A 24,295-nucleotide genomic window follows, 5' to 3' on the forward strand; every position below is an offset into this window, starting at 1 on the left:
TGAGTATGGCAAAAACTCACAAATAAACACACACCAAGAGCCATTATTATTATTGTTAATCTAGTCATCAAACTAAATCAAATGATAAGGAATTATAGTTCCTGAGCAGTTGTATGATTAAACATCACATTTAATGGATTATTTTTGACACATTTCGCTAATCTGTTGATTCTGTTTCCACAGTCCTAATCAGTGGTGGAATGTAACTGAGTAAATTTACTTAAGTACTGTACTTAAGTACACATATGAGATACTTGTACTTTATTTGAGTATTTTCTTTTCATGCCATTTTGTGCCCCATTATGTCTCAGAGGAAAATATTGTACTTTTTACTTCACTAGATTTACGTATCTGATAGCTTTAGTTGCTTTACAAATAAAGATTTTTGCAGGAAAACCTCACAAGAGTTCATATAATATGTTTTGTTATAAGTTAATTTACAGTTCATACAAGCACAGCTGAAATGAGTAGTTGATCAGTCAGTTAGCTAAAACAAAGTAACTATTTTGATACACAATCATTTTCTATTTTTTTTATAATTTTGAGGTTTGTGGGGATGTTTTTATCTATATATATTTTTTTAAATAATTTTGATTTCAACTGACTAACAGATTGTCTGTGACGTGTCGCTAAAGTCTGTGAGTCAGATCCACCCCTCACTCCTCCAAAGCGCCTGCCTCTCAGCTAAATATGGTCACTTCTGGCTGCAAAAAAACAAGATGGCGACGGCTGAAATGTGGAACTCAAGACTTTAAAGCGGCAGCCCATAAACCCATGGGTAACGTCACAGTAGCTACATCCATTTTTTATACAATATGTTCAACTCAGAAGTTGGTCAGGTATTAACTTGAGCCCTAACGCCAGGAAGCAAAACAAAAGTGTTCTGTAAGCCCTCAGTAATGCTTTCAAATGTCCTGATTTCTGCTTACCAACAGTCCTAAAGTCAAAGATATTCAAATTACAATGATTTAAAAAAGCAGCAAACCCTCACTTCAAAGAAGCTGAAGCCAGCAAATATTTGACATTTTTGCTCAATTAATGGACTAATTCCTTAATTAAGATGACTAATTCACTGTCAAAATTGTCTGAGATTAATTATCTGTTGAAAAATTAAGTGAATAATCATCTATTTTTTTCAGTTCTTAACCCTTCCTCTTCACTACCAGCAGTTCAACAGGATCAATACTGTCACTGCTGAAGCCAAGACACTGTAAAAGTCTGCCGATGTTTAGAGTGAGAACAAAATCAATGTAACTATGCTAAAAAAGGACAGGGAAACATAAATTTACATTAGATATTCAGGATGTAGACTTTAACTGAGCTACAGTTTAGAGCAATCTTATTTGAGAGAATAGTACTTTTAACGACGCTTCCACTGACCCACACATTTAAAAAACGGAAACATTTCTGTTCCAGTACTCAGCACTTACTTACCTGACAGGCTTGATAAAGCAGCTGGTGCTCAAACTTCTTGATGCCGAGGATATTCTGGAACATCTCGTACAGCTGGTCCTTGCTGAGGATCAGCTCAGAGGCTGCGCTGGCGGTCATGCGTTGCTGCGCCTTGCGTGGATCCTCGTCGCCACGGTAGATGGTGTCAAACTTGGCCATCCAGGAGCTGAGCACCGTCTCCTTGCTCAGACCGTCGATCTCTGGAAGGCTGCGCACACGCTTCTCGATGTGCCTCTTGAACACGTCCCTGAAATCAGTGGCCGAGAAGCCGCCGCTCTGGACCATCTTAGCCACACGGTCACTCTTCAGGAACACCTACATTATGAGAAACCAGTGTCACTAACTGCAGTTACGGAGGCTGAAGAAAGAAGTATTCTTATATCAAATGATTAGTAAAAATCTGATGGCTCAAGACTTCTCATATTTATAGAAGAGAACATGGCAGAGGAGCTGTGAAGAGCTTTTCTGTCACATTCTGTCTCAAACACAAAATGTCTGTCTTCATCAGCAAAAGGAAACTGCTCGTTAATTTTGAACTGACAATTCAGATGCGTATATGTAAAGCTGTGACTCAACACGGACGAAGCTGCATTCTGTCTGCTGCTAATGACAGCCTAACAGGGACAGCGACAGGCGAGGCTATATTGTCACAGCATCAAGCGAAGTAACCATCAGAGCTGACTGCTTTGTCACTCTGACAGTTAGATTTTGTTCTTAGCAGCCATTATGGCTAAAAAGCAGCAACTACTGTACTGAAACATCACAGTACTGTGGAACATTACCCTTGTCATTCTGAGTATGTATCATTGAATAACAATGGTTAACAGGCTGAAATTAATATGTTGGCTTCTCATTTGCAGAGCATAGCATTTAGGAACATTTTTGCCAAAAACAGCATTTAGGGCAACCTGTGTGCATACATAAATTTGCTAATAGTGGCCATTGCTGTTTCAATAAAGATGCCAGTTTGAGTGAAAGAGAAAATTTGCATTTTTTTTTAAATTTAATTGATTATTTTTCTTCGACATAAAGTGAAAAAGGAGTCTACACATTGAGGACAAAGTGCTTAAAAACATATACTGTACTTATATTTACATAGTGCAAAAGTTATAAAAGGTTTCTGTTATCATTGGGCTCTAAGATTTTGCAAGATGATAATGTGTTACACAAGTATGATAATAAATATCATTACAGCAATACATCAAGACATAATTGTTTGACAGCCACAGTCACAGCTTAAAGAATATGACCAAATGCATTTAAAAGAAGCGTAGACTCTCGTGATGCATGATTATCTGATATGCTGATATATAACAACTCATTTGACCGACAATCAATGCCAACTTTTTTCCCATCACCTAATTTTTTTGGTTATCTGGTCTCTTCTGTGGTGGAATTAACATCATATTATGCATACTCTTAAAATGATGGCCCACCAGCAGATGGAGACATGAAATACATGCTGTAATATTAATGTTCTGAATGTCGCATACAAAACCTTTCAGCTTTAAATTATAATATATTTCACATTAACATTGAATATATTATAAAATAAATTAAATTTCTGGTCAGCTGTCACATACAGGTCATCATATAATTAACCTCTGTGGCAGTCTATATATGAGATTCCTGATAGTTCCAACCTCATACTTCAGTTTCTCATAATAGCTAATGCTTGTTCCTCCATCATGGATTTGGCCTTTAACGTAGCCCTATCCCGCTATCTGCAACGCCTTTTGTACTGTGTGCATAATAATAGTAATAATGACTTTTTCATCTGCGGATTGAAAAGTGAGGTTGGAAAAGATGGCTGTGTCAGCCACATGCTCTGACTCATAATCTGTGCAGTGAAAAGCTTCAGCCACCATTTTACCACTCAGCCTTCTCAATACAAGCATTTTGACATGGAATAGCAGAAGGACTGTGCCATGCTTTCATTTTTTTCGACTGAAAGCTCGACATTTCTGGTTTTAAATCCGCTACAGAACAGAGGTGCAAAAGGTGCACGTACAATAATAAATACATGCGTCACATATGTTAAAAAAATGTAACAGATATTATAGGGAATATCCACCTGCATTTTTAGAATTCTGAAATGCACAAACTTATGAATGATGTATTTCACATTCAGTGATTCATTTGAAAGCATCCAGTCCCTATGCTCTGGATAACAAAATGGTTGTGACTGTGATTGTGCTGCTGGTGTGTTGGTACCTCATTGTAGCTCTGCACAGCATTGATGAATGCCTCATCAGCCACAATCTGAGTATCTCCATTGAGGAAGGCCTGGAAACGGTCCTTGGTCTGCTGAAGCTGCTGCTTGGTTATCTGTGGAAGCAAGGGCAAATATAGGATAGGAAAATATGTCAAAACAAGCAGACAATAATATCCACCCAGTTTTGAATAACTCATTCTGGGCGAGCAGAGCAGCACAAACATCCTTTTTCCCAAAAGCTTCCACAAGCTCCTCCTGGGGGAACACTAAGCACTCCCAGGCCAGTTGGGACATGTAATCCCCTGTAGTGTTTCCTTAATCTACCTTTGCATCCCTTTTTAACAGTCATGCACTGAGCACCTCTAAAGGTAGGCAGCCTGGAGGCATTCCCATTAAGTGCCCAAACCACATCAACTGGCTCTCGTCAATGCGAAGAATCAGCAGCTCAATAACGAGTTCCTCCCAAATCTCTGTGCTCCTCATTATATCACATGGAGCGAAACCAGGAACCTCATCTCTGCTGATTGTATCCACAATCTCATTCTTTCAATCACTACCTAGATATTGTGACTTCAGGTGAAAGTGGGAACTAAGATTGACTTTTAAATTGGGAGCTTTGCTTTATAGCTCAGGTCCGTCCTCACTACTTACAGTCTGATACAAAGCCTGCGTTACCACAGCTGGTGCCCCTAAACGGCGGTCAATCTTACAATCCTTTTTACCATTGCTCATGAATAAAACCCCAAGGTACCTGAATTGTTTCACTTGGATACTCCCCCTCCCTGACCTGAAATGAGCAATCCAACCACCCGACTGCATCACACTCAGATGCAAACTGCTCCAGTGGACATTGTAGGTCACGGTCCAATGAAGCCAAAAGGACAACATCATCCGCAAATAGAAGAGACGCAACCCTAATATCACCCAACTGCAAACTCCAGGCCTCGGCTGCACTTTGATATCCTGTCCATGAATATCACAAACAGAAGGTGACGAGGCTTGTCAGATTCCAATGTCAAAAAGTGTACAGGGAAGAAATGATTTATAACAGCCGCATGAAAAAAAGAAAAGGGTAGAGACTCAAGAGGCTCAACACTATGCTTCTTTTTAGCCCTGCTAGCTGCACGGCTCTCAGGACGGCATTGTGGGTCTGTTGATCAGTCCACCACTTCGGTATATCGGAATATCTCAACTTTTTGATTGATTGAAATGACATTTTGTAACGAGCAGCTCAAAATGTTTATCCAGGGAAGTAGTATCCGCAGTAGTTTTGAGTTAAGTGTCTTCACAGCTATTAGATAGATTGCCTTTTATTACATACATTTTTGCCCCCCTCAGGATAAACAGTTATACAGAACCACAAATAATGAGTCTCAAACCCAGAAATCTGTTAGCATTTTAGCACCTCTGGTTCCCTCGTCTCAAAGTCATTTGAATGGGTTTTTCTAAGAAGCCCGAAATAAGGTCTTAAGTCATAACAAGCATAAGAGACTTGTTCTACTACATAAAAAACATCGCTTGGGAACTTTGAAGCTTTTATGTGCCTGTTGCTAACAAGTTGCTCAATGAGACTTCAGAACCACATCAAGCGGATCATGGCTTTACAGCCTCGTAGTGGTGGCAACATGACCATAGTGTCGTTCATTTTAGCCTAACATCAGCTTTTTACCTCTCGCAACTGAATTCAGGCTTCAAAAATCCTAGAGGAGGTGTTCATTTGTGAATTTGTGTATCTTTAAATAATTCTGAGTTATTAGAGTTTTCTGTATTGGGTACTTTTACTTTTAATACTTTAAGTAACGTTTTCTGAATATACTTTCTTTTACTGAAGTAAAATTTTCAATGCAGGAATTTTTCTTGTAACAGAGTATTTTTGCAGCGTGGTATTGGAACTTTTACATAAGTAAAGGATCTAAATACTTCTTCCATGACTGCTTGTAGTGACTATAGTATTATTTTTTAATAATACCTTTTTTATTAACATCAAACCAAAATCATCTTTCCCTTTCAAACAAAATGCTTTTTTTGCCTAAACCTGACCACAGACAGGAGTCCGGTCACAACATCTGGATCCTGGTGTCACAGTCCTGCACTTTGTGTTGTCACTTTGTCACCACAATGTAATTATGAATGTTATTTAGTAATATACAAATTTCTCTGAGACAGGGTTAAGCTGTTTTACTTTTCTGTTGGTAACAAAAAAGCAGACAATACACATTTATATACAGTTAGACAAATAATTCTAAAATACAAGAAATGTACTGCTATTTTGCTTTTAATTTCCGGAGAAGCATTTGAAATTGTGTCATTATATGTTCTATTATCACTCAACGATCTAGCTTTCATTAAAATGTGAAGCCAGGTTCCATGTTGCATATGTGTGATGTTTTCACCTTTGTTTCACTTTCGATCCTCGCTGCGGTCTAGATGTCCTTGGATTGATTTCACAATGGTTACAGAGTCAGTGACCTAAGTGTCAATAGTTTGACAATCTGCCTCTGACAACCGCTTTCAATCTACAGTTCAAGCTGTTGTGTATATCAAACAAGCACAGGGGCCTGCTGGTAACGTGTGTGTGTCTGCGTGCGTGCAGCCACACACTGCAAGTGACAGACTTTGGCGTGGGCGTGAGATGGAAAAGTACCACATATCATGGGCCTCTGAGGCGATCTCAACACCATCTGCGTGTCCATCGTACTATTCCAACCCCCCCTTTAGTAAAGTTCAGAAAGTGTGGATCATGTAACATGAGATTTTTTTTCTATCAAAGTCAAAGTTAAAGTGCCTTAGTTTGATCTGATAAAAAAGATGTACAAATAGAAATGGTTAACCCTTTAACACCCTGCTCGACCGTGTGATGGAGCACATTTTAAGTCGGCAATCTTAATGAAAAATGTGTTAAGTTCAACTAAACCTAACTGAGCTATCTCTACTATTCAGTTTAGATATGTTATGGAAAAAAAATCCACTAGATGCCGCTGTCCAGTCTGCCTTTTTAGTTCACCTCCCACAGGAAGTTAGTAACAAGAAAAATCACGCCAGACATGAGGGCTCTGTGTGGACATATTTTTTGACATGTTATAGTTTCAGTGGTCTTACTGAACAGATTTAGGTAACTTTTGATCATTCATTGTTTTTTAATGATGCATTTAATTCCATCCTTTATGAATACAATGAAAAAAATCTCTAAGTATGTTTTAACCATGTTTTATCAGACAATTAAATTGGCCTGCTATGGTAAAAGTATTGATGCTAAGATAACAAAGTAAATTTTTTCTGAAATAAAAAAGGATGATTATTTACTGTTGTTAATACCACATATATAATGTTAGTACATTTTATATTTAGCAAAATAAATTATATCAGTAATTACTTTTCACAATTTCTGAGATATTTTCAAAGTACTGTCATTGTAAATATTGAGGAAATAATACTATCAGTAAAACTACAAATGCCATGGTTACAAACTAAAATATGTTGGCATGCTAACGTATTACAAGTATTATAACAGTAAATGATTTGTAATTTTGATTTTTTTTCTCTCTATTTTACCATGAATAGCCATCTCAAACCATTTGGTTGAGGCCTTTATTTAAAAAAAACCCCAAAAAAAACCCATTGATTTTTGTTTTTAGAGCCTCAAGGACATAAATAATGCAAAGAAAAAAGATTCCATTGCCTTTTTTTGGCAAGGACTTCAGAGGGATAAGTTGACAATGAGATGACCTCTCCATCACTGCCAAAACAAATAAGACAAACTCAAAGCCTCACAAATCATTTCACCAAAAAAGCCCCTCCCACTTCATCTAATTCATGATAGCTGCAGAAGGGTGTATATCAGGATGATATACCACTTAATGTCCAAACATAAAAGATGCACTTAACAGCACATCAACAACATCAGAGATCAATACTCATGTTTCTGCTTCAAGGTTTCAGGTTTATTCATCTTTGCAAACTGTAGATGTGAGATTAAAGAGAAACTAGTGGACCATCACTGCTATGTTTTAATAGACCACGTTGTTCAAGGAACATCCTGAGGCAAAAAATGTTAATATTAACATCAGTATGCAAATCAGCTCGGTCTACGGAGACACTCAGAGGCTGAAGTAGATACAATCGTCCTTGGTTTCTTGTCCATTTGTGAAAGTGAGAGGCTCAGAATGAGTAAAGCACACAGTTTTTACTTTGCATTTCCTTTCCTCATAATGTCCTTTATTATGTATATGGTATAATGCATGGACTTTTATTAGATTTTGATTTATTTTTCTCATGTGAACACATTTCTTTTTAAATTCTCATATACTGTTTTCCAAGCAGGAGTCTTATCTAGGATTAAAATTTTACTCAGAATAATAAATGGAAAAAAGTGCACATATATGCTCAGGATAACGTGTAGGCGTGCTGAATGATAAGCTACAATCAATACACCAAGAGGGAAACCAAGAAAGCAGTATGAATAATGTGTAATATACTGAGATATGTGCTGAGATGTTTTCTTTCGAAGGCTGCTGGGCTTTTCAGAAAAGGTACAAAAGCAGACTTGAACCAAGCTGACTGAAATGTTTTAGGGCAAAGCTAGCACTTACACCACTAGACCTAAGGTCACTGTAGCTTTCAACCCAACACTGGTACATAGCAACAGTATTACTAGCAGCAGAGAGCAACCGGACTATGTTGTGATAACAATATAGATCTGCTTTATTGTATTTTCTTTAGCTGCTGTAATTAGAGATGGAGCAATTAATCAGCAACTGATCAATTGTTTCAGTATTTTTTCAGGCAAAAGCTTCCAGCCTCTCAGGTTTGAGGATTTAATGGATTAAACTAAATGTTTTTGTTTTCTGAAGAACAAAATAAGCGATTCAAAGACATTACTGGCATTGGAATTTTCATATTTTGTTTTGACAAGTTGAGACAAATGATAAATCAAGATAGAAGTGACCCATGACTTAGCTCTGCCACCACTTCTAAATCAACGGAGACCAAATTGGCTACCAATTGTATAGGGGATCTATTAGACAATTCGGTTGCGGAAAAGTGCCTTTAGCCAGTCAGCCTAGTCTGTTGGAGGTTTAATAGAGTGGAATGTAATTCTAGTTCACATCAGAGAACTTAACACTGTAGAGCAGATACTCAACTTATGGCCCGTGGGCCAAATCTGGCCTGTTTTAGAGTAAAAGGTGGCCCACCAACTATTTTCTAACTCACAATGAAAATAAATTGATACATATTTTTTTGTATTTGAATGTAAAAAAGGTGCCAGAGCACTGTTTTCCACATATTCATTTGTTTGTGGCGGGCTGCCACAATTAAAACATCTGCTGCCACAAACAGATTTCTAAAGCTGGACAGTTCATTGGAAATACTATGGGAAAATATATACTGTTTGTAATCTATAGCGCACTAGGGGCAAAGACAATGCAGCAGAACGTCAGGCACATTAAAAGTGAAATATAACTGTTCATTCTGCTGAGTCTAGAGTTTGCTTTCACTTACAAACAGCCACCCCTCTTATCCATCGATGTGATCTGATCAGCTGTGAGCTGTAATTGACAGATCAACAATCCATCCCGCAAGTGACAAACTGCTGCGGAGGAAGAAAAGAAATCATGGAGAGCTCCGCAAGCACTGTGTTCATGGACTTGCAAAAAAGAATTTAGAGAGAGGACAGCAAATATTTGCTTTAAAGCCCCCACCGCTTCACCCCCCTCATCAAAGACTGCCACAAATACTCTTGTTTTGTGGGAAAGAGATGCACATATTATCGGAACGTCATCAGTAACAGCAAATATTTGCTTTAATATGAAATGGGCAAAACAAGGTGAGTGTCCCTGCTAAAGATTTTTCTTTAATATAAAACATAGATTAATTAATACATACAAATTACAGTTTGTTTGTAATGTTTTATGTTTGATATGTCACTACAGCTTCTACTGGTTTCTTTTTCCATCTTTAAACTGCATGTCCCATTCTTGTGTTTTGGTTTGATGTATTTTAGGAGGCCCTTTCAACTGGGTGCCCTGTTTTTTTGTTTTTGCTTTGATGTATTTTAGGATGCCTTTTGTAACACCTTTGGCCAGGACTTCTCCAAAACAAAAAAAAAGTCTCTTGGCTAATTCTAATTCTGGCATTTTTATATTTTGCACTGTCTTCTCTCAAATATGTTAAACCGCAACTAAAATTGAAAAAAATAAGTGGCAGATTAATTGACAGTGTAATGAATCCTAAGTTGCAGCTCTGGCTGTTATCCAGGTGAGCAAGGACAGAGTGGCCTCTATTAACTTCACATATTAGCTTCCTATTCCCTTTTCACATACAGCTGTGGAGGAAGCACAAAGATATTATTACAATAAACTCCAGGAGATGGGGTACTGGCAGTCATCCAGACACTGGCAGAACACATTTGTGTTTTACCTGAAGACTTTACCATGAAAGGTCAAAGCTAATAATACTTTTGCTTCTGCTGACAGCTTCTCACGGCCGATCTGACTTCATGTGACAACACAGCAAGCTGCTAACACTGTGTGTGTGTGTGTGTGTGTGTGTGTGTGTGCATGTGTGTTATTTGGAGAGCTGACACTGAGATACACAGCAGTAAACCAGGCGAGATGTGTCCACTTCTTCACCCAAAGAAAAGTTCAGCTGCATAAAGTGTTTATGACTTTCAGTTCTGCACACTCTTGATTTCATTGCTGATTGGAGAACTGCGCTGATTAGTAACCAAGTTGATAGATGACAGAAAATGCCTCCATTTTCATCAGTATCGCCCGACTCCCAAGACATACTTTTCCTGCTTTGCTCTTATTGATTCTCTCTCGGTGGCTCTTATCAAGATTGCAGTGTTACATTGTGATTCATTGGCTTGCAATGAAGTGGGCAGTGACATTAATCACCCTTCACGTATCAATAGAGGGAATATGCACACTGCATTGGCTTGATGTACAGTGACTTTATTACAGTCCAAAATGACTATGGATTTCATTGTTCGATATAGTTGTAGCTTGCATTATTTGAGTAACTGTCAAACATTTAACTACCCAAGAATTTTTAATCACAGTGTGCTTTTATGCCAAATTATAAATATTTTTTGTAGTTCAAGTCCCTAAAACTTTATATAACTCCTCAAAATTGTCCATATAGTACTGTTTGATAGAGTAAGCACGGCAGAGATAAATGGATGGCATAACATGAAGGGGAAGCTTCAAAAATATAATTTCAAAATGTATGTCTTTGGCCTCTTTAAGCATATTGAGCCCCTCCATCATAGTTTCATAATCACAGTTTGAAGCCCCCTCAGGCACATTTCTTGTAAAATGAAAGCTGTCTTTGGTGATTCTTCAGTGATCCAAAAAAGGATATTTTTACTTACTGCTTTGTCAATACATGGCGAGTTGAGTGTAGGTTGTAAAGATCTTTTTGTAACATATTTTTGGCATAACAGTTTGTCTGTCATATACAACATGACTGGTAGCTTTTAATAGACAATGAAACAATGAACTGTCTAACTGAAAACATCCAAAAATGGCACAAAATACCATTTTTTTTAAGGATGTTAAAATGTTTACCGCCTACAGTGTAACAGGGGGATCATTACATAAGAAATATGTAAATTGTAAAGACTATTCAGGGCCACAGGCAGGATTTTTAAGTACTGATTTCAGCAACATGAAGGCCTAAACAGAGGTCTATATAAACAACATTAGATCCAAAATATACTGATATCAGTGGGTCGATAACAAAACAATGGACCCCTGGGCACATACACACAGAAGGCCCCACCACCTCTCTTACATAGCAGCAGGACACACAGATGTTAAAATTGCTTAGCTTCCCTTTGTTGTTATTTCGCCTCTTTTTGTGGTTGTTACGAATCTATCTGTGGTTTTGTGTCTGTAGCTTTTTGTGTATGTGGTTGTTGACCCTTTTTTGTAATCATTTTGTGTCTGTTTGTAGCTGCTCTCTGTCTCTTTGTAGTCATTTGAGTTGGGGCGGACAGATTACTGGCCTGGCCAATATTTACTGGAGCCAATATTTGGCATTTTGCCATTTATCTGTATCAGCATTTTATTTTTGTCGATAAAATTAATTTAATAAAAAGTGCAAAAACTGTGTCAGCATGGGAGGAACTTTTACTTAGTAAAACCTCAGGGAGCTATTTTCATTTCGAATTTTTTTTAATTTAAATTTTCACTCAAAAAATAAAAAGTTGCTGGGAACTTGCTGTATATGATGTTAAATGTGTCAGTTTTTATTAAACATTTGCCGAAAGCATTTAAACAAAGTTTTGTGTTGGAGTTTTTTATATTTCAAATTGTAAATATTGACCCTTTTATTGTCAATGCATATCATTTCTAAATATCAGTTATAGGTCTCATTGACTACTTATAATCAGTATCAGTATCGGTCCTGAAAAACTAATATCAGTATATAATACCGCTAATTTCGAGTGTGTTTGTAGCAGCTGCATCTGTCTCTTTGAAGTCATTTTGTGTCTCTTTATGGCCATTTTGGATGTCTTTGTAGCTGCTTTGCATCACTTTCATTTTGTATCTCTTTGTGGTTGTTTTATCCCTTTTTGAAGTTGTGAATCTTTTTGTGTCAGTGTGAGTCTCTTTTTGTCTCCTTGCAGTTACAATCGTTTTGTCTCTTTGTAGTCATTTTGAGTCTCTGAGTCTCTTTGCAGTTGTTTTGAATCTCTTTGTAGTCAGTGTGTCTCTTTGTTGTCTTTCTGTAGTCCTTTGTGTTGCTTTGTGGTCTTTTCAAGTCTCTTCCTGGTCTGCATATGATAATTTGAGTGACATTTTGCGTTTTGGAAAATTCTGAAAGCCTCTGACACTTTGGGCACCTGGGCCTGTGCCTGATGGGGTTAGTGGTCCATCCATGCTGATATCCGCCTATAACTTATCAAAAAATGTTAGATTTCTTACTGTACAATGTAAATTTTTCCCAGCTTCCTTAAACTTCTAAATTCTCTTTTCTCTTTCAAATGAAAAATGCACGAGTACAGGATATAATAAAATATTACAAGCAATTACAGGGTTTGAGAAAAGCTGCTCTTCTCTCTGTGTGTATGAATAGTGTGTTTAAACTTTTATTTATATACTGTAATAATATGCAATATTTATATATAATGATCAAGACTCTATTCATATTTATCACACTATCTCTTTGAGGTTTTAATAAACCTGGCTTGCAAGGTATACAACATATCAGCTGTCCTTGCAGCACTGTGATCAGTGCAGTAATTAGCTAAGTGAATGCAGTATACAGTATATGATGTAGCTAATGTAGTTCAGTGCAGTAAAGCTGACTCACATTCTAGTCTCTCATAACGTTAAATCAAGGTGGTTTCCAAAATTAAATGGCTGCAAAATACAGCAGATGTGCAGTTTTTTAAGTGGTAGGCATGGAAAATACGCTAGTAATTGATATGTAAAAAGTAGCCCAAAATTATACAAGTTTTATTCATAAAAAATAGAGTAACATTTTGTGTGTAAGTGTAAGGCACGGAGCAAAAACCAACTAAGGCTATAATGTGCAATCTTGTGTAAAATGATGAGATTTAACATTCTGTGAAGATGCATGTCAACCTAAAAAGGAGGGGAAAGTTATGTGCAAAGTGAGGACAAAAGGATATCATGCAAACTGTTTTATTGTGCATAAATCTGTTTGCTCAGTTAGGAGCTGCCTGCTAATGCTGCTGTTGGTTTTCAGCAAAAATGGTATCTTTGAATCCTCTCGCCAGACAAAGCATATTTCAGTCATGCTGCAGATGACACCAGCGGCCCACATCTGAGTAAACAGCAAACACGAGTGCGGGAGCGAGCGCTGCCTGACAGCTGCACAAAATCTACCAGCAACAGGCCTCATCAAACACAGAACACCAGCATCGTGTACCGACTGTGGTCACAAAACTACAATTATACAAAGACAGATGCACAAACTATTATCTCAAACCAGACATGCTCACGTAGATTTGTTCTGAAGGCACACACATACACACAGCATTGTGTGAGTAAATAGCACTCTGCTGGGTTAGTAAACAGCCAGGTGTATACTCTGCAGACAGAGCCTGACACACGGCAAACAGGGATGAAACAGGGAGCTGAGGCTCTGTATAACCAGTCTCCACACTGTTGTCATATTCAGGAGCTGTGGCACTGCTGATATACAGTGTACAGGAGAACACTGTGTTCACAACCAGCTATAAGCCCTGTCTTGTAACAGTCATCCAGTATCACACCACCAACTCACTGACAGCAGTCGCACAGCTCAGCTGGTTCCTCATTATGCTCATTCAGTTACGGAGCAGAAAACAAGCCCTGAGCCTATTATAACATAAATGGTATGGACATGTGAACCTTCATAGAGCAAGGATAAAATCATTGGGACATTTTGCACCAGTTTAGTCCAACACAGTGAAATCAGTGAAGTCCACTGCATTGTATGAATTGTGTGGTTCACTTAACTGAATTTTGATTACATTCATTTGATTATAAATAAATTAAGGTTGTCAGCATTAATGCGTTAATCAAAATGTGATTAAGGTCTATAACAACACTTTTTTTAAAAATCTGGTTAATCGCTGGTCGACATTCCCATCTTTAAGAGGCTGTACCGCAAGACATAAAATGCAGTTAATCTCGATTAACTATGGAAATTATGCGATTAATCTGGATTTTAAAAAATAAATGGTTTGACCACTCTAATTTTCATATCACATAATGTGACATGCATCACCAGCGTAGTATGCTACAGATACAAACACACTAGCAGTTATTTAAATAACTCAACAGACTTTTATTTTCACATGGGACACAAACATACAGTTCCAGGATGAAAATCCGGAGTTTCTCGGCCCTTTAAACTGCGGTAGTTACCCAGAGCAACCAAAAATGCAAAGATGCTGCCCAGGGCGACTCATACAGCCACCTAAGTGTGCCCGTGTTCATTGGTTTTCGAGCTGGGAGTGAGACCAGGTTGACAAACACATGTTATCAGTTCTTACACATGATGCACTGTTATGGATTAAACTACTGCACATAAAACACCTAAAATTAACTCCATCTTGAACAGCTACAACATTATATTCTTATACGTTAATACATCAATAACTTAATTTTTATACTTTAAGGACATTTGGCTCACAGTACTTTTGTACTTTAGTTTTAGTTGACTGCATTTTTTTTAAGGTATTGATTGTTAAGGTCTCTGACTGGTGTAAAGTGTCACCAGAGAGGAAGATTTAAGATAATTAATTAGTTGTTTACTTGATCAACAGAAAATTAATTTGCAATCATTTAGTTGAGTTGCTACTTTTCTGTGTTCATTTTAAATTTAATATCTTTGGGTTTTGTACTGTTGGCCCTCACACACAACTTCACCTTTGGCTCTCAGACCATTTGATCCTCATTTTCACTATTTTGTGGCTTTCCATGATAAATTGGTCAAAAAAAAATTATCAAATGAAATAATAATGAAAAAAGTTCTTGCAGTAGCTGTAGTTCTTGATGCTGTAAAAAAAAGTAACCTAGATATTTCTCTCAAAATCAAAAGGAAATATCTTTGTCCTGCACTTTTGTATAGTTGGGTGCAGAAAAATGAGCAATATGATATGCAAGTCCAACCAATTATGGAGTGGCCTTGTGCTGTATGAAGGTTAAGGCTGCACTCTAACATTTAAGAAGTCCAAACAGCTAAGAAGGTCATGCTTTAAAATAGCTCCATTATAAGCCGATTTCTTTTAAACTGAAAGAAAAATGTGCATAAAGAGAGATATTTTTTATTCATGTTTTTTCATTTACTTATTTTGCATTTGTCTCCTAAGCAGATGTAGAAGTGGACAAGTTAAAATACCAAGTCCAGACTACATGCATGCAATCATGGGCAAAAGACATGTAAAAAAAAAAAAGGGGGGGGGGGGGTATTGTTTAATTGTATTTAATTGTATTTAAGAAAGATTACATATGTGGAAAAGCATGCTAAGTACAATTTGCCCAAAATATTACTGCTACATATTAAACTTGAAGATACAGAGAAAAATTATTAATATCGTGTGCTGAATGAGGTGGAAAACTCAATTCATTTCATTCTTTATTGTCCTTTATGTCATGATCAATAGCAATTATTATTTTTAACAGTTCTTAAATTGGATTTGTTAGGATAGTGAAAATGAAGCTTTAATGAAATACCTTTTTAATGGTGTTTTGTATTTTCTGAATATCTCTCTGAAGCACTGGATAGGAAGAAAAAAAGTAAATTCCTCACACTCTGTTTTATATGGACTGTAGACTGTTGGTTTATGATGGTAAAATGTTTGGTAGTAAGGGATGTAAATTCTGTCTCGTTTGGCTTTGTGTACTACGTCTTGTGCTGGCGGGGGCTGTGTTCGTATAATGTATTTGTTGTTTTCCATTGTGGGATATCTTCTGACTTGGAGCATTATTGTGGAAGGTCATATGTTTATGTTTTTGTTTGGTTGATATTTATGTATTGTGCTGTTTGAGGTTGGTAGGTTAACATGCCTTAACGCTTGGTTTAGTTGTTAGTTAATGTGTCTGAATAATCCCACGAGGGACCGGTTGTGCAAATCAGTGGTTTCCAACGGGTGGTCGCGGTCCAAGAGTGGGTTGTATGTGCTTTCTGAATGGACCGCAAGAGACTTGCGACCATGACAAGTTTGTGAAAAATACACTTTAATTTAACTTTACAGTTAATTTTTAGCACAGAGGTTTAATTTTGAAGTGTGGTTTCTGAACAGTAACAATTGTATTTCCCTGCTCTTGCTATTATGTGGCCTGTTTTTTGTTTGTTTTCAAAAAAAGAACAGGCCTAATGTGGTGTTTTTAATTTATCAGAGGCTGTCTTTTTTTAACTCTCCCCAAAAATACAAATACCTTTCCTTGAACCTCCCTGAGTGACTCTGGGAAAATGCATGAAGCGCCCATCCCATATTGATGTGTTCAAAGTCTGTTGGAAATGTGCAAATCCAATAGTAATTTTCTGTTTTTACAGTTTTTGGCTGTGATAAATGGTGTTATTTTGGTGGGCTTGCAGGTTTGTAAATTTTAAAGAGAAAAACAAAATGCTAAAAATATTAAAGGAAAAATAAATCACGGAAAGTTTTTGAAAACCACTAAAAATCCCAAAAGGAAAAACAAAATCAATAACATTTTTTAAAGAAAACATGACTTAAACCCACAGGCCCACAGGTTTGAATGGCAGTTTTTTTCCGAGGTCCGTGCTAAACCCCAATTGCACCTTATACTTGCAATATGTTTTACTTAATTCTGTTTTAAGTCCCTGTGGTATTTACATTTTGTCATATCAAATTGAATGTGTGAATTTTTCTCATGTGCAGACCTTAAACTAATGACTATGGAGAAATCTGGACCCTGTGGCAGTACCAGTTGGAAACCACTGCTGTAAATAACCCAACATGAAATAAAAATACTGATTCATTCACCCCCATGTCTTCATGTGATAGTGTTTCTCAGTCAGTTCAAAGTAAGAAGTCTCTGCTGCAGTGCTGCAACACTATGTTTTATCATAGAGCGCACAAAGCAGACTGTGGGTTGGTATCTCTCTGATGCTGCTGGTGCATTACTCTCATCAAGACTCTAAGACATAAATCCTTTCCCTCCACCCTCCCATCACAAATCACTTACTGTCTTTTTCCCTCTTTTCTCTGTCTAGTAAATCTCTCTCACTCACTCTGCTTTAAAAGGTGATTATCTCAGATATCTATTTCTCTGAGACAATCTGTCGTTCTTGTTTGATGCTCAGTAAAGTTTGCATCGTGTGAATTCTTCAGAAGCAAACAAGGTGTTTTGAAAATAGATCACACAGATTACATTAATCAGACAAACATGGTGTTTACCTGAGAGTTCAGTAACACTCCTGAAGATAGACAGAAAGCAAAGAAAAATAGGTTTACAAAACAATATGTCCGCATTCTCACAAGGCAACTTGACTGTTGACAGTTTGTTTAGAAACGTAGGTGTGTTATTTGCTGCTATCGTAGCTTTGAGCCGTTTGCCTCAAGTAAAGATGAGCAGCAGGCTACAGAAGTCTGGTAAACCTACTTCTGTCAAACTACACATTTATTTCATTTTCAAAATTGTCCTCAGTCTCAATGGAAGCTGACTCACCTGACATCACTTGAGGCAATTTAACACAGCTTTTTCTGGAGCTACAAAAAGCTTTAAAGAACTTTTTTATATATGCAATACACTCCCGAGACCTGTAATCAAACTCAATGTTAATTTTGTCAGGGAAAAATTTGATGATAGGCAATCATTGAAGTCCTTTTATTTCATGACTGACTTCTTCGGAGCTCCCTGAGGATACAAAAATGAATTTCAGTGTCAACAGACAATAAATCGTATCGTATTGTATCGTGTCGTATGAATGAAAAGAATATATACAACAAAGCAACAAACATGACGCCGAAATTTCTGTTCATTATGCCCTGATGAAAAAAGATGAGACGAAATAGTTGCCTCTGTTTGGATGACAACCTCATCACAGAAGACATCTCAAAACATTCGTTGTTATCCGTTTTAACCAATTGGGTTGGCAATGAGCCAATGCAATTGTTTAGTTAAATGAATTAAATACTTCAAATTTGTACTTAAGTACAATACTTGAGTAAATCTACTAAGTTACTTTCCACCACTGTGTAGGGATGATAATGCTTCTGTCATTTTACATCAGTGGTGGTGATCAAAGTTATGATTTTTGGAGAGGGGAAAAAAACAAAGAGCCTCTGAAACAGTGGGGTACTGACCATGGGATGCCCATAATGACACAGGAGACAAACACAGAATGAGTGTCTATCTGACATACAGCACCATGGCTGTTCCAGGCTGCTGTCTGTGATCTTTACGAGAGTCATCAGACAAAGAGGGAAAGAAAGGTTCAACAGAGGGCTGCAGTAATGATCCTGCTAGCTCTTACCTCCGTCCTCTGTCTTTAATGTGGAAAACCTTCACTGCCAATCTTTCTCTCTGTCTCTCAGCACTTTGTCTTATTCCAGGCATACCCTGGTAATTTTCCCTTTGAAGCAATGGTTTATGTGGTGCGATGTACCCGCACACATTTTGCACAAACACATTCGACCACCAACAGCTGCCTGCCTTCATTTCGCTTCCAAGACTCAGAAAAAAGATTTGCAAAAGTGTGATGATGTGCAGCGGCTCATTGTGCTCATCAAAGAAAACTCACACAAGTTTTCATGTACAGTGATTACAACTCCCATACCTCATAATTATGACTCAGAATTTAATTATGAGAAAACCATCTTGCAATTATGAAGGGAAAAAATGTCACAATTACAGTGTGACAAAAAAGTATGTGATTACAACAGTTTGAGAAAACAAGAACATGGTGACACTGTGATTTCATTTTAATCCACTTTGGTTTAACTGCTTGGTTTGACACATATAGAGGTATTGAAGTGAATGAGTAACATAAATGGTGTTATGATTAATATGTGAAGACTGCACAGGTATCCTTGAGTCACAGTAAACACAAAGTACACACTCATCCATTTGAAGTCACTCTAGCAGCCCAACAATCTCAACAACTACTGACGTTTCGAACCTAAATATTTTAAGTGTTGTAGCATTAAAGTCAGCTGTTTTATTCTAACATAATTCTGATGAGTCTGTAATTACCAGGAGCATTTTGATGAAATAAAAATGACAATTAACTGTCATTTTTAAGGTTCTGCTTGTTTAAATGTGAATGGTTTTTTTTTTGTTTTGTTTTGTTTTGTACGACAGCACAGATACTTAAATTTAGTACTAAATATTTTAAATAAGCTACTCTTCTGTGGCATTTCTTGGAGCATATTAAGCCCTATTTTTTGTTAAAAATAATTTATTTAGAACTGCGACGTTGGGATATATTTTTCTGCAGAGACTCTGCCCTCTGCTTGTATTTTCTTATCTTATTCTTAGTTTTGCTGCTAACTGTGTTAATGGCCATGTATCCCCACAGCACTCAGGTGAGGTCAGGACTTTATAAATATGTAGCAACCAGGTGCCACACCTAAAGCAGCAGGCACAGCACTAGAAAAAAATGCAAATAGAGCAAGACAAAATGCCAAACGACTACAGTTGGCTTTAACTTTAACTCTAACTGGCGAGTGTATTAACAAACTGTACAATCCTGCATAGTGTAGCTTTTAAGAAATGACAACACATAATCTGTTTTTCACCAGCTGCATCGCCAACCAGAGCTGCTGATGTCTAATGTCCATTTTCAATAAACCAGCTTTTGTTTTCGACTTTTTTTCCGACTAACGTGGAGTATTGGGAGCAGGGATTATATCTTATACAGCAATAATGAAAAAAAGAATGACAGGTGCCCTGCAGATTAATCTGCCTCAACCCCTGCATACATCATGAGGATATATTAACAACCAGACAATCGTCCTTTAGAAAACATGGGTCTATATGTGTTGCACCTCCAGGATTAAGGTTTAGCAAATGTGAAGTGGAGATGGTTAACATTTGTCTACCTAAATTAAACTGCATCTCTGGACAGACAAGATTACATAGGCTCTGTGAGGATGCATAGGTTCTATAATTCACATGTACATACTGTATTCTGAGAGAGCGGAGCAGCTGGAGCTGAGGAGCATCAATAGAAGCAGAAAACAGACACATATTTGCTTCTTATGAGTAAAAATCCCTTACATGAGGCCATATTTACACATAAAATTATGTACATTCACGTGCAGTGTAACATTTACACTTCTGCTATTTTTTACCCTTTGTACAAATATCAGGTCACACCCTGGATTCTTCAAATGCACAAATATGAGTCAGTTTGATTCTGACTGTGACTGCCGCCTTCAAAGTAGTCAAACCTTTTAGAGAAGGCATTGTTAGTTTTCTAACATTTTAGATCTTAGCCTCCCCTCCTGGTTATATGCACACGGGAGATGTTTAATTTGCGAAGCTGTGATTTGTTACACGCGGCTGCACATCGTGTAGGTGAGGGGGTGTTTCGCCTGCTGCTTTTCAGCTGTCACCCCTTTTAGAATCCACTTTCATATCCATGCTATTGATGAACACCTTTATTCTTCAATAGTGTTGCTAAAAACGCTCCAAAACAGCAGCGACTTACCGAGAGAGACTAACATTCTCCTGCAGCAGCTTTCAAATGCTGATTGACATGTTTTATTGTTCACTCAAAAGCTTGACTTTGACACTGACTGCGAGGCTTCTTTTATTTTGAAAGGATGCCTTTTTTTCAGGCAGAACACCATTTGAAGACCTTACATAATAATGCAAATGATTCAATGTCATACTTGAACTCCTCATTTGCTGCCGCTTTCTTTTGTCCACATGACTGTGTGTCTCATGAACATAATGAGCTCGGGCAGTTTCACCTCGCTTCCCTGTATATCAACGTGTTCGCGTATTATGCAAAATGTCTTCTGATTTTGTTTGAGGAAGACAGGAGAAATAAGGGGCGATTACATAACAGACAAAGTCTATACACATTACAAGTTAAAACCATACAGTGGGCAAAAGTCCTTGCAGCACATACACCAGTTAGAGCGTATTCTTATGAATTTTTTAATGTTACTAATTTTACTCATGCCTCTTTGAATGATGTCAGTTTAATCTGCCTCTCTGCCTCAGATACTGCTTCGAGTTTCAATCCTCGTATCTACGTGTCATATATGATAACACCGTGCTCATCCACTGAATAAATGTATAGACAGTAATCAGGTCAGGAAAGATTAAATAACTATGTTCATGTATGATTATCCATGCAAACATAATATTTAGTGTTTACACAGTCTTTTCCTGGTGTCTAGATTGATGCACAATTAGCCTCCACAGCCTAATGACAACCTTATCATACACTTTTATTTATATTTAAACAGTGGTGGAAGAAGTATTCGTATCCTTTACTTAAGGAAAAGTACTAATACCACACTGTAACAATACTCTGTTACAAGTAAAAGTCCTCCATTGAAATGTTACTCAAGTAAAAATTAAAAAGCATATTCTGGGAAAAAAGTACTTAAAAGTAAAACTGCCCAATGCAGAACAATCTAGAGATCAAAATTCACAAAAAACAATAGCAAAAAACATCCCAGAGAGTTTTTGCATTCACAAGGCGATGGTTTTAAATGCAAGAACATGATATCCCAGTCCATGTAAAACCAATCCACAACGGACACTCAGAATCCTCTGCCAGGCTCAGCACTAAACACCAAAGTAGCGAACTTCATCCAAGTATCACTGATTTGCATTTCAGTCTACTTCACATTCACATCACAGAGCCTGCTGCACAATTCACAGCTCCTCTCCCTCAGAGTATCAGCGGACATACTGTATACTATTAAAGTGCTGAGCCAAGAGGCACTCCATTACTGTAACAAGGAGATGGGTTGATTGGGTCAGATGATCTTCTGTGCATTACACTTTGTAATTGAAAAATATCCTAAACCCAGGAAATTATTTAATTCTGCAATATAAATTCATTGTGACTTATAAAAACATATGGGTTTAATTTTTCAGATTTTTTTTTTTTTTTCAGTTTGACTGTGGATACTTGCTTCTGGTCGACTGTACGAGAGCTTCAATTTCAGCTAGTAATGCAAGGGTGTACGTCTCATTTTGATATTGGGGGGAAACATATGAAAATGAGAACTTGGGGGTCCTCTGCCAGAAATTTTTTTTAGCATCAAATGTGTAATTTTTCTGCATTCTGGTCAATTTTTATACACAATTTATGCTCTTTCTGTATAAATTGGTGTCGTAAATGTCTTTTATTTTGTCCAAATAAAATGTCACAGCTTCTTTCACTGTATGTTTTCAAATATTGACGATGATAAGTCCCCTGTCCCCCTAAATGTTATTTTAAAAGTTAATTATAAAAACCAACATTGTAGTCACTGCGAGTGGATATCATATTGCAAGACTGTCTATTTGGGTGGAGAGCAACTGAAATTTGTTGTCAGTGACCATTTTGCTGATATATTCATGATAAACATTCTGCAGCTTGCCAGATATGTAAATTAGCAACATTTCCTAATCATATTGATAGAAAATGTAATTCACTTCGCATTAAGTTTCCCTCAAAATGTACTTGATGGTTCAAATTAATAAGAAGGTAGCGCTTTTAAACAACGCTGCTTAAGGCTGCAGGGATTGTGCAACAGTCCCATGGTGCTTTAACAACAGGGTGTGTGCAATATGCGTTACATGCAATGGCTGGGCAATATTTTGCAAGTGGAATTTCAATTATGTGCAATTCATTGGGTGATTTGGTACAGTTAGTTCTGTTTTGTTTATATGTGGTTTGTTTTATTGCGACTGTAAAGCTCCAAGCCATATTTCCCTATAGGGACACTAACGTGTATCATAACATATCATATATTTCACTAAGTGAATACTTTAAACTTCTAATGGCACCAGATGAATTTGTGGGTTTGCAAAAGTCAGCAGGCTTCAACCTCTGGAGACCATGAAAAAAATTTAACCAACCAACCAACAGACCAAACAGCCAAGAGGCCAACACTGTTATCAGCGGAAAACCTCACAAAACGACTTTCTAATCTGAAAAAAAGGACATAAAAAACACTTCAAACAAAAATGATTTGTCATAATAGTTTTCTGCCATCACGCCCATCCCTTCTCAATTATCCTTTATGTTTATTTCCTCCGTGCCCACAGTTTATGCCACTTATCGCCATTAAATAAAGGAGGATTTTGCCCTGCAGGACAATACACAATGAAGGCATAATTTCATGAATTACACCAATAAAATTTATATCTACCATCAACCTCAATAATCTAATTACATAATCTTTAGGAAGGAGGACATTCGTGTAAGTGTGTCCGAGTACCCTTTGCATGCAAACACGTCACAAATCAAATATGCAAAAAACAATCAACCAATAATTGAACAGCAGCAGCAGCCTCCACTCTACTGCCTGTGAGGACATCTTTTAAAGAAAATATTTCTTTCGCCCCTCAAAAGGAGCCTGTATTGTGCTATTCCTTCACAAGGTTACAGCAATGCATTTCAAGAAGCAGCAGTGGAGCTTGCATACTCTGCAGCCCGGCCTGTTTCTCTGTGATAGCCCATCACTGCTGTTTGTGTGCCAGAGCTTCTAATAACGGATTATCATGGAGCTGCTCCACATGTTTTGCTGAGGCCTTTAAGTCTTTTCATTACAGAAATTGCTTCATCATACTTCTGTGACTAATCTATAATAGCCAAAAATTGTAATAGGGTACGTATTAGATTTTGTAGCTAACGCTTTGACGAATTTCCTTAATAAATTTTTGTTTATGAATGTCTGAGGAGACCACATTCAAGGGAGGTGCATAGCAAAGGGGGGGTCTAAAAAAATATTGGACTAAAGTTGAATATTATTTCTTCACTAAAGTATTTTTATGACCAATATTTTCTTTATAACAGGACAAAAATATAATTAAATGACAGTGAAATAACTGTACGATGACACATAACAGCCAGAAAGTGCTCTGTATTGTCAAATGTTTCTGTACAATTAATTATCTTCTTTCAGTGTCATTCTAATCAAACCAAATACATTTAATTCTGCACAAGGTGTTTAATGTTTACAAAGGG

General features: G+C 37.2%; 1 protein-coding gene across 10 annotated transcripts in view; it reads right to left on the bottom strand.

Moving 5' to 3' along the window:
• Positions 1-24,295, bottom strand: part of LOC121958521 (calcium-dependent secretion activator 1-like) — a 91,585-nt gene that overhangs the window by 65,234 nt on the left and 2,056 nt on the right. For all 10 annotated transcript variants that reach the window (XM_042507568.1, XM_042507551.1, XM_042507532.1 and 7 more), the window contains exons 2-3: positions 3,667-3,780; positions 1,435-1,767 (exon numbers count right to left, since the gene is read on the bottom strand). In XM_042507568.1, coding sequence (XP_042363502.1) covers positions 1,435-1,767; positions 3,667-3,780 — 447 coding nt within the window. The remainder of the gene's footprint in view (positions 1-1,434; positions 1,768-3,666; positions 3,781-24,295) is intronic.

The sequence above is a fragment of the Plectropomus leopardus genome, chromosome 2 (assembly GCF_008729295.1).
Source record: "Plectropomus leopardus isolate mb chromosome 2, YSFRI_Pleo_2.0, whole genome shotgun sequence".
Lineage (NCBI taxonomy): Eukaryota > Metazoa > Chordata > Actinopteri > Perciformes > Serranidae > Plectropomus > Plectropomus leopardus.